This window comes from Danio aesculapii, chromosome 18, assembly GCF_903798145.1.
Source record: "Danio aesculapii chromosome 18, fDanAes4.1, whole genome shotgun sequence".
Lineage (NCBI taxonomy): Eukaryota > Metazoa > Chordata > Actinopteri > Cypriniformes > Danionidae > Danio > Danio aesculapii.
The window spans coordinates 26,574,048-26,586,118 of record NC_079452.1 but is presented as its reverse complement, the minus strand read 5'-3'; the positions used below and the strand labels follow the sequence as shown (position 1 = coordinate 26,586,118).

At 37.4% G+C, this 12,071-nt stretch overlaps 1 protein-coding gene across 1 annotated transcript in view; it reads left to right on the top strand.

Annotated features, from left to right (window-relative positions):
- The first annotated feature begins 4,020 nt into the window (after window positions 1-4,020).
- LOC130245889 (transcription initiation factor TFIID subunit 4) overlaps window positions 4,021-12,071 on the top strand; it is a 235,191-nt gene continuing 227,140 nt past the window's right edge. The window contains exons 1-2 of the mRNA XM_056478679.1: window positions 4,021-4,982; window positions 10,989-11,131. Coding sequence (XP_056334654.1) covers window positions 4,112-4,982; window positions 10,989-11,131 — 1,014 coding nt within the window. The 5' untranslated portion in view covers window positions 4,021-4,111. The remainder of the gene's footprint in view (window positions 4,983-10,988; window positions 11,132-12,071) is intronic.

Sequence of the window (12,071 nt, the reverse complement as noted above, 5' to 3'; positions counted from 1 at the left end):
CTGCGAGCAGAAGATTATGAGAATTATTTATAGGCCATTACTTATAAAATGACACATTAATTGTATTTTATTAACATCTACTCTTACCCCAATGCTAATCCCAACCATCACGGAAATGTAAAACCAGTAATTATACAGAGTATTATTCATATTATTTATTAAATTACCTATTAAATTCTATTTTATTAACGCCTTCCTCTACATCAACCCTAAAGCTACCTTTCAAAGTGATGTAAAATATTAATTATTGCTGCACAGGGTCATAAAAATGATGCTATATTGACGTAAGTATCCGTAGCTGTATCCCATCAAGATTTTACACCTTCTCCCCTCGGATAAAGTCTAGAAGGGATACAGCTGCGGATACTTACATTAAAGTGGCATTATATTAATTATTATTATTAATTAATAGTTTTGTGACACTGTACAACAATTATTAATGTTTTTACATCACTGTGAGGCTTGGAGTAGGGGTGGACGTTCACAAAAAACATGTTATTGGGTATTTTAATAAATGATATGAATAATACTCTGTATAATTACTGTCTTTACATTAACATAATTGATGGGTTTAGGGTTTGAGTAGGGATAGATGTTAATAAAATACAATTACTGTTTATGGAATAAATAATATAAATAATTATCGCTAACTTCCGGCCGCAGCTGTATCCCTTCTAGCACGCTGGTATCGCGAGAGCTCGCGGGATTTTGCTTTGACTCCCGTTATTTTTGGGAATTACGTAAGAGGTAAAATGCGATTAACCCCGTGGGAAGTAAATAAAGGATTCTGAGTTCTAAATCAGCAAACTTGTTTATAAATGGCTGTTAGTAAATCGTTATAAATTGTGCAAATGTTTTGTAGACCTACATTTTCATGATTTTCCTTCGGATTAGTCCCTTTATTTATCAGTGGTCGCCACAGCGGAATAACCTGCCAACTATTCCAGCATATGTTTTTTATTTACACAGCGGATGCCCGTCCAGCTGCAATACAGTAATGGGAAACACCCATACACACTCATTCACACACACACACACTCATAGACTACGGCTAATTTAGTTAATCAATTCCCCTATAGCGCATGTGTTTGGACTGTGGTGGAAACCCACGCCAACACGGGGGGACCATGCAAACTTCACACAGAAACGCTAACTGACCCAGCAGACTCAAACCAGCGACCTTCTTGCCGGCCACAGTGCTAACCACTGAGCCACCCGACTTGCGTTTTAGTATAATATAATTGTTCGATAAGCTATAATTCCAAAAGTCTCCACCACATCAGCAGCTTCTGCATCGTTTCAAAATGTATTAGTTAACAGTGGCTGTGATACTAGTGTAGTCATCTCAGTTATTGTTTGGAGAGAGCCTTGAGTTTCTGTGCATTACATGTGCGTGTCAGATTACAAAATGCACAACTGAAGAATTATTTCATCATAAATGAAGAACAAAAACACCCGAACAATATCTTGGCTACAGGAGGGGCTCTCAGTAGTCAATTCAATTCACCTTTATTTGTATCTTTTACAATCACTACTGAGAGTCCAAACACTGAAGAGCAAATCCAACGATGCGCAGCTCTACAGATCCCGAACCATGCAAGCCAGTGGTGACAGTCGTCTACATCCTCCGATCTGAAATTTAAAAATGCATCAGTAAAAGTTCCTTGTGTAAGGAGAAGTTACATTATTTATTTATTGTTGCTCTGATTTATTCACTTACATGTTTATTTCTTATTTTAATAACATTTTTTAGTTAAATATTTATGATTAATATATTTTAGATGTTTTATTTATTTGAATCTCATTTAATCAAATTTGTATTACGCTACAAATATTGTAATTCATATTATTTTAATAGGCAGCACGGTGGCGCAATGGTTAGCACAATCACCTCACAGCAAGAAAGTCGCTGGTTTGAGTCTCGGCTGGGCCAGTTGGCATTTCTGAGTTTGCATGTTCTCCCTGTGTTGGTGTGGGTTTCCTCCAGGTGCTCTGGTTTCCCCCACAAGTCCAAACACATGCGCTATAGGGGAATTGATTAACTAAATTGGCCGTAGTGTATGAGAGTGAATGTAAGAACGTTTCCCAGTGATGGGTTGCGGCTGGAAGGGCATCAACTGCATATTGCTACATAAGTTGGCGATTCATTCCGCTGTGGCAACCCCTAATTAATAAAGGGACTAAGCTGAAGGACAATAATTAAATGAAGTATTTTAATAATCTTTAAATAAGTGATTACACTGTAAAAAAAGTCCAGATTTTCACAGCATGTTACTGTAATTTTTCACAGTAAATCACATTAGTATCACGTTACTGGATTTAACTGTAAAAATTCACAGTAATGTGTTGTATTCAGAATTTTTATGTGAAGTTAATCAAAATAGCATGATTACAGCAAATTACTATAAAAAGGCTTTATCTTTTGCATGTTAGTTACAGGAATTTAAACTCTTTTTATTTCATTCAACATAGACATTAATACAAATGAACGTTTATGCTTGTGTTGGCACTTTTTTGAGATTTAGAAATAACAGAATGTTATTGCAGCCCCAAAAACTATTTGATAACATCTTCAAAAATAACTTGAAAGAAAATCCTCCTGTTTTGAAACGACATGAATGTCATGTCAATTTTCAGTTTTGGGTGCACTGCACCTTTCATTTATTTCATAACGTTAACATGGAAATATAAAATACTTTTTAATGAACATAACTTTTTGCTCAGCCAAAAATGTAATAACCTGGAACAAAAGTAATTGATTCATAAATCCAAACACTGTTAAACACCCAAAATGATTTTAAGTCAGGGTAAATGTCAGAATGACTAGCAGAGGAAAGCCTGCTTCACAGTAAAATATAGTTAATTCTACAACATACTACTGTAAAATCATAGTAATGGACTTTCAATCTACTTTGAAATGACACTATATGGCTGTAATTTCACAGTAATTTTTTTCGGGTTTTTCACCTTAACTGGATAGGACAGTAGAGAGAATAGACAGGAAAGCATGCGGAGCAGAGAAAAGGGTAGGATCAGCATAGGGCCGCGAGGTGGAATCGAACTCGTCGCCGTGAGCACCGGAGCACGTGTCGACACACCAACCACTACACCACTGGCACCAACATTTCACAGTAATTTAATCACAGTAAATTACTGTGAAGTATCTTACAGTAATTTGCTGTGAATTTACATACAGTCTTTTACTCTAAAAGTAATGCAATTATTAGCCAATTATTAGCCAGTGATTAGCCAGTGATTTTATTAGCCAGTGATTGTGAATTTAAAGTCATTTTCACAGTGTATTTATTTAAGCTATTATTTGCTTGTTTTATACTAATGTATTTATTTATAAAAAAAACTTTTGTTATTTATAAAAAAACGTTTTTTTCTTTTGTATTATTGTGCTGTATTTCATTTTATATTATTTATTTAATTTATATATTTTTTTACAAACAGTTTGATTGATCAATTCAATTCAATTCAATACAAATCTATTGCCAAAACATTTCTAAAGTTTACATTAAAAAAGAACATACATACATACATACATACATACATACATACATAAATATATATATATATATATATATATATATATATACATACATACATAGTAAACAGAGTAAATAATAGTAAAGTATTATAATAAATAGTATAATAATAATAATAATAATAATAATAATAATAATAATAAACAATAATAGCAATAAATAAATAAAATACAAACTTTAATAATCTATCTATCTATCTATCTATCTATCTATCTATCTATCTATCTATCTATCTATCTATCTATCTATCTATCTATCTATCTATCTATCTATCTATCTATCTATCTATCTATCTATCTATCTATCTATCTATCTATCTATCTATCTATCTATCTATCTATCTATCTATCTCAGAGTCCAAAAACTCACTCTACTGTACAGTAGCAGGCGATCCTCGACTGAGTTGTAACAGGGGGAACAACTGTTTGGTTTTGGCCCTCTGACGTCACGTCCATTCCCACAATGCCATAGTAACACGACTGCGCACTCGCGCTCGTGGACGCGCACCAGCAGACAGCCCATCACACACACAGAGAGAGAGAGAGTGAGAGAGAGCGAACATGGCGGGCGCCTCCGACCCTCTGGAAGACATGCTCTTCTCCGAGGTGGACGAGAAAGCCGTGAGCGATCTGGTGGGCTCCCTGGAGTCTCAGCTTGGGGGTCAGACCGATCCGTCCGCCGGGCAGCCCGAAAACACTCGCCCGGGCAGCGGCAAGCAGCAGCAGGCAGGAGCAAGAGCGCAGCTGCCCGCTCATGACTCTCCATCACAACCACAACAACAAGCACAGCAGCAGCAGAACGCGCGCAAAGCAACGCGCAACCCGGATCCAGACCCGAAAGATGTCAGCCCGGAAAAACACGCGAAAGCTCCGGAGAAGGAGAGCGCGCTCAAATCACATGGCAGCATCATTATCATCACCGCGGCTGCAGCATCCGACGCTCCTGCGCCGGGCAACAAAGGTGCGGACACCCGCAAGAAACACCCGACGCGCTCCCTGCGCTCAGCGGCACCACACAGTCTCAATGGCAACGGCGCGGCAGCATCAGCATCCGTCTCCAGCACCACCTTCACTGTGTCCAGCAACCCGCAGGCGATCGCGCTGGACCGTGGGACGCCCACCATCGCCCTGCACCGACTCCCGCGTCACATCATAGCCAGCATCGCGCAGAAGGGCAACGGCACGTCCGTGTCCGCGCTGGTCCAGCAGGGCGCGCGGGTCAACCACAGTAAAGACACCGCGGAGGCCAACGCGAAGCCCGCGCTGAGCTGCTCTCCGCCTCCGCCTGTCAAACCCGCGGTGGCTCCGGTCATCAGACCCGCGCAGACGCAGAGGCTCGTGGCGCCGCAGCTGATTGTCAGACCTCCGCCGCCACAGCAGCAGCAGCAGCAGACCACCATCCAGCTGCCACCCGGGTTCACCATCCCACCAGGTACCCAGAGCTTTCTCATTATTGCCCACTGCTGTCTGCTCTGACTGCTAGAATAACAGATGCACACTCTGAAATCACACACTGTCAAAGATTACACAAGCAAGTCAGGACAACACACGTTTTTATGCTAATTATAACTTAATTAAACTCAGTTAATGATGTTTCAAACTTTTTTAAGTTAGCTGTTTTAGGACAGTTTAAAGGCACTGACGATTCTGTTAGAATTTATCACTCATCACTGATAATATATATCAATATTTAGCAATATTTTTATCATTATAGCCCACTGCTGTCTGTTTTGACTGCAGGTTGCACTTGTTAGAGTAACTGTGAAGTGATGCACACTCTGAAATCACACACCGCAATACATTATCTGATCAATAAACATGTTTTATGTTAATTATATCTTGTTAAACTAAGTTAATATTTCAAAAGAAAGTTAAAGGACATATTTATCAACATTATTTACTCATTATAGCCCACTGCTGTCTGCTCTGACTGCAGGTTACTTTTGTTATGATGACTGTGAAGTGATGCACACTCTGAAATCACACACCAATACATCGTATGATCAATAAACTTGTTTTATGTTAATTATAACCTGTTAAACTAAGTTAATATTTCAAAAAAAAGGTTAAAGACAGATCTGTCATTGTTTACTCGCCCTTCACTTCTTCCAAACCTGCTTGACTTTCATTATTCTGATCAACATTATTTCCAGCTCTGACTGCAGGTTACACATGTTAGAGTAACTGTGAAGCGATGCACACTCTGAAATCACACACTGTTAAGAATAACACAATCAAGTCATGACAACTTATGTTTTTATGGTAATTATAACATGTTAAACTAAGTAAATCATCATTTACACACCCTCCACTTCATCCTTCTTCATTATTCTGTAAAGAAGATATTTATTCATTAACATTATTTCCAGCTCTTTCTTATTATTTCCCACTGCTGTCTGCTCTGACTGCAGGTTACACTTGTTAGAGTAACTGTGAAGTGATGCACACTCTGAAATCACACACTGCAATGCATTATATGATCAATAAACATGTTTTTATAGTAATTATCACTAGTTAAACTAAGTTAATGTTTTAAAAAAAACAAGTTAAGGACAGATCTGTCTTATTTTTGATCAATATTTTCCCACTGATTTTTTCTCATTATAGCCCACTGCTGTCTGTTCTGACTGCAGGCTACACTTGTTAGAATATCTGATGCAAACTCTGAAGTCACACACTGTAAAGGATTACACAATCAAGTCATGACAACACATGTTTTAACTTGTTAAACTAAGTTGAAAAAATTAAGTTAGCTGTTTTAAGGAAATTCTGTCATCATTTACTCGCGCTTCACTTCTTCAAACCTGAGATGTCGTATTGGGCATACTAGAATAACCCATGGTATTTTGCTTCAAGGTGAAAACCCTACTCAGTGTTTGTACTGCACAATTCCCCTTACTATGAAACACATTCTACTGGACTGTCCTGCTTTTAATGATTGCAGAAGACTCTATGAAATGAACTCTCTTAAGGACATTTTTAGCAAAGTGACACCAGAAAAGATTTTAGAATTTTGATTATGTATTAACACTTATTTAATTTATGCATTCATTTGTTTGTTGATTTTTAATAGTATATTATTGAAAGGTTCCTGCCATGAAAAAAGCCTTGGTTGCTGACATGGCATTAAATAAAAAATACATTAGCATACTCCTCCAAACCTGCCTGACATTCTTATATTCTTTAAATAGGATATTTATTAGTATTTTTCCAGCGCTTTCTCATTATTGCCCACTACTGTCTGTTTTGACTGCAGGTTGCACTTGTTAGAATAACTGTGAAGTGATGCACACTCTGAAATCACACACTGCAATACATTATATGATCAATAAACATGTTGTTATGTTATTTATAACTTGTTAAATTAAGTTAATATTTCAAAACAAGGTTAAAGACAGATCTGTCATTGTTTACTCGCCCTTCACTTCTTCCAAACCAGCGTGATTTTTATTATTCTGTCAAGAAGATATTTATTTATCAACATTATTTCCAGCGTTTTCTCATTATTGCCCACTGCTGTCTGTTTCGACTGGGTTACACTTATTAGAGTAACTGTGAAGTGATGCACACTCTGAAATCACACACACTGTAAAGAATTACATGATCAAGTCATGAAACCTTGCTTTATTGTAATCATAACTTCATAACAATCATAACAAAAGCTAGCTGTTTTAAGTCAGTTAATAAAGTTCTGTTATTATTTACTCACCCTTCACTGACGTTCATTATTCTGTAAAGAAGATATTTATTTATCAATATTATTTCCACAGTTTTCTCATTATAGCCCACTACAGTCTGTTATGACTGCAGGTTACACTTATTAGAGTAACTGTGAAGTGATGCACACTCTGAAATCACACACTAATACATTATATCAGTGTTTCCCAACCCTGTTCCTGAAGGCACACCAACAGTACACATTTTCAACCTCTCCCTAATCAAACACACCTGAATCATCTTATCATAACACCAGAAGAGACTCCAACACCTGAAGTTAATGGGTCAGAAAAGGGGGACATCCAAAATATGTACTGTTGGTGTGCCTCCAGGAACAGGGTTGGGAAACACTGCCTTATATGATCAATAAACATGTTTTATGTTAATTATAACTTTTTAAACTAAGTTAATATTAAAAAAAAGTTAAGGGACATATTTATCAACACTAGTTTCTTATTATTACCCACTGCTGTCTGCTCTGACTGCAGGTTACACTTGTTAGAATACCTGTGAAGTGATGCACACTCTGAAATCAAAACACTGTAAAACACTGATCAAGTCAACTACCTTATGTTTTTATGGTAATTATAACTTATTAAACTAAGTTACAGTTGTTCTCAGTGGCTGTGGTGCATTTCTCCCAACACTATTAACATTTGCACAACAGTTCATGCATTTCTCAAAACAATTAGTACAAACTGCAGAACCGAGTGGATAACCTGCAAAAGCGTGTCACTTGCTCAAAATGGAGAGCTCATTCCTCAAAAGCAAGTATTGATGCCAATGAAAGTATCAGTGTCATCAAGATGAAAAGTCCTGACACCATTGTTTATGAACAGGATAGTCAAATGGCCTTGTCATGTTGTCACCATGTCAGTTTATTCTGTACATCTTTTCCAATTTAATAAAGTCAGATTTTGGTGACACGTCCTGAAAATGCTCTAGACAGCACTAGATACTATTTGCACAGCCTTTTGAAAACTACAGTAAAGTTAGACATCACTGTATTTAGTGAGGTATCTGAGTACAAGACACTGAATATGTATGGTTCACATGTTTACTGCATTTGCTCTTTACAATTCTAATTTATTCACAGCAGCATTGTGCAACAGAATAAACACACACTTATTTACAACAAACATACACTTCCTTTGTGTAGAGCTGTGCACAACTGTAGACAATACTGTAGTGCATATTGGAACTATACCTACAACACACACAGGTCTGTAAATCATTGATCAAATTGTTCAGTTTAGACGACATTTTCAGGAAAAGAAAAAAGATTTAAAGATTTTTATTAAATTTTCTTGACAGATTTTACAGCTAGATCATCATTTTAGTATGTAATGACTCAAGTGATGAAATGAGGACTATTAGTTTAACATGGAATGATTATTCAGCATTCACAAGTTTAGTTCATTGTGACTGACATGACATTAGAGAATGATAATGTTATAAACAGCAGAGAGTTGTATGAAAGCAGTTTATGCATGTCCAAATGTGTTTGTAATTTGTTGGAAGGAATGAGAAACTGCTACTGTGATGTGCACAAATGACTGATTGTTGTGAGAAATGTATTATCTGTTGTGCAAATGTAAATAGTGTTGTGAGAAACGCACCAAAGCCACTGAGGAAAACTGTAATAGTGTTTCAAAAAGGTTGTTTAAAGTCAGTTAAAAAGTTCTGTTATTATTTACTCCCCTTTCGATGACATTCATTATTCTGTAAAGTAGATATTATTATTTATTTGCATTATTTCCAGCTCTTTCTTATTATTGCCCACTGCTGTCTGCTCTGACTGCAGGTTACACATGTTAGAGTAACTGATGCCAACTCTGAAGTCACACACTGTAAAGGATTACACAGTCAAGTCATGACAACACATGTTAATTATAAGTTGCTAAACTACGTTAATAATGTTTCACTGTGTTTCATGCTTCAATGTTTCATGTCATTGTTTACTTGTTACTTTACTTGTTTACTTGTTTTACTTGTCCTTATTTCAAACCTTGTTGACTTTCTTTATTCTCTAAAGAATAACTTATATTAAGTCTGTTTAAAGAAGCTGAAAATTCTGTCAGCATTTTCTCACCCTTCACTTCTTGTAATTCTGCTTGACTTCCATTATTCTGATGAACACAAAAGAAGATATTCATATCATTTCCAGCTCTTTCTTATTATTGTCTGTTGTTCGCACATCTTAGAATAAGAGTAAAATGATTGAAACTCTAAAGAATCTCAATAGCAGAAGTCTGAAATTGATGTGACGAATCTAAAAAAATACTGGGTTTTTTCATAACCCAATGGGACATCGAAAGCTCAGGTTTTGAAGAGTTCAGATAAAAAAAATAAAAAAAAATCTCTGATCCTTAACTAACAGTAGGTGGCAGTAATACTCTGTTTAAGAATGCAAACCACCAATAAAACAAGAAGAAGAAGGAAGAAAATAACCCAGTGGGTGGTCAAACATGTACAAACCCAATTGACAAAACCCAATGGACAAACCCAAAAGTAGGGGTGGCATGGTGGTCTCTGATTCGAGTCCCGGCTAAGTCAGTTGCCATTTCTGTGTGGAGTTTGCATGTTCTCCCCGTGTTGGCGTGGGTTTCCTCCGGGTGCTCCGGTTTCCCCCACAGTCCAAACACATGTGGTACAGGTTAATTGGGGTAGGCTAAATTGTCCGTAGTGTATGTATGTGTGTGTGAATAAGTGTGTAAGTGTTTCCCAGTGATAGGCTGCAGCTGGAAGGGCATCCGCTGCATGAAACAAAGGCTGGATGAGTTGGCAGTTCATTCCGCTGTGGCGACCCCAGATTAATAAAGGGACTAAGCCGAAAAGAAAATGAATGAATATGAGTGTGAATGAGTGTGTATGGGTGTTTCCCAGTACTAGGTTGCAGCTGGATGGGCATCCACTGTGTAAAACATATGCTGGAATAAGTGGCGGTTCATTCCACTGTGGCGACATCTGCAATAGAGACTAAGCCAAAGCAGAATGAATGACTGAAAATCCAATTGTAGGTCAATTTTTTTCAGTTGGATTCAACTTACACTTATGATTGAGTTTGTCCATATTTGACCCAACAACCCAGCATTATTGCAACACTTTATCAGCAGACGTCATGCTGTTGTGAAGAGTTCATCTGAATTGAATTGGGTTTATTTGACACATGAGTAATTAAAAGCTAAACAACTCTATTACTTCTCTCTCGTCAAGGATAACACAATACATTTTCAGTAACTTATTTCCAATGTGGTCCTTGCTTTTAAAAGATAATAATATAGTCCATATGCAAACCCATCCATAAAATGAGCACTTGTTGACGCACTTTATTCAAGTCCTACTTGAATTAATCCTTAGAAATGCAAAACAATATCCAAGCATTTAAAGGCACAGTTCACCAAAACTCAGAAATGTACTCGCTATTTCAATTTCTTTATTGTGTTGAACACAAAAGAAGATATTTTGAAGAATGTTGAAAACCTGTAACCATCGACTTCCATAGTATTTATTTTTCCTGCTAACATTCTTCAAAATATCTTCTAACAACGACCACAAAAAGATCTTAAAGGTTTTTATTATTCTAATAGCAGATTCTGCAGTCAGAAAAATCCAAAAGTGTCTGTCGTTGATTGTAGTTGTATGTTTTTAGTCATGCTTTGCTGTATTTGTTTCTGTTGGTGGTCTCAGGATAATAACTGCTGTTGTGTTTGTGTTTGAGGGATGGTTCTGGTGCGCACAGAGATGGGTCAGCTGGTGATGGTTCCTCAGCAGGCTCTGGCTCAAGCTCAGGCTCAGAACAGCATCTCACCGCGGCCCTCCACACCCACCAGCGTGGCCACTTTCAGAGTCACAACCCCACAGGTACTTACTACCCATAATGCACTAGAGCTGCAGTAAATCTGGCACATGCATGGGTAATGTTTCTCTTAAAGGGACAGTTCACCTAAAAGTGAAAGTTCAGTCATTATTTACTTTCAAACCTTCTGTTTCTTTCTTCTGCTTAGCACAAATGAAGATATTTAGAAAAATGTTGGAAGTCTGTAACTATTGACTTCCAATTGTTTTTCCTACTATGGAAGTCAAGGGTTACCGGTTTCCAGCTTTCTTCAAAATATCTTTTATTGTATTCAACAGAAGATAGAAATTCATAAAGGTTTGGAACGACATTGGAAATAGTGAGTAAATGTTCAATTTTGAGTGAACTACCCCTTTAAATGTGTGTTAAAGTAGTATATAGTAGTAAAGTAGCATATACATTACCTGACAAAAGTCTTGTCGTCGATCCCAGTTTTAAGAGCAACCAAAAATAGCTTGTAGTTGATCATATGGAGTGTCAGAAGGTGGATTTATCTGCTGAATCATGTTGATCTGCATCCCAATCATTACAAATACTGCAGAAGACCTACTGGAACCCGCAACAAGCCAAGATTCTCATAGAAATCAGTCAAATTTGGTGAAGGGAAAATCATGGTTTGGGGTTACATTCAGTATGGGGGTGTGTGAGAGATCTGCAGAGTGGATGGCAACATCAACAGCCTGAGGTATCAAGACATTTGTGTTGCCCATTACATTACAAACCACAGGAGAGGGCAAATTCTCCAGCAGGATAGCGCTCCTTCTCATACTTCAGCCTCCACATTAAAGCTCCTGAAAGCAAAGAAGGTCAAGGTGCTCCAGGATTGGCCAGCCCAGTCACCAGCCATGAACATTATTGAGCATGTCTGGGGTAAGATGAAGGAGGAGGCATTGAAGATGAACACAAAGACTCTTGATGAACTCTGGGAGTCCTGCAAGAAGGCTT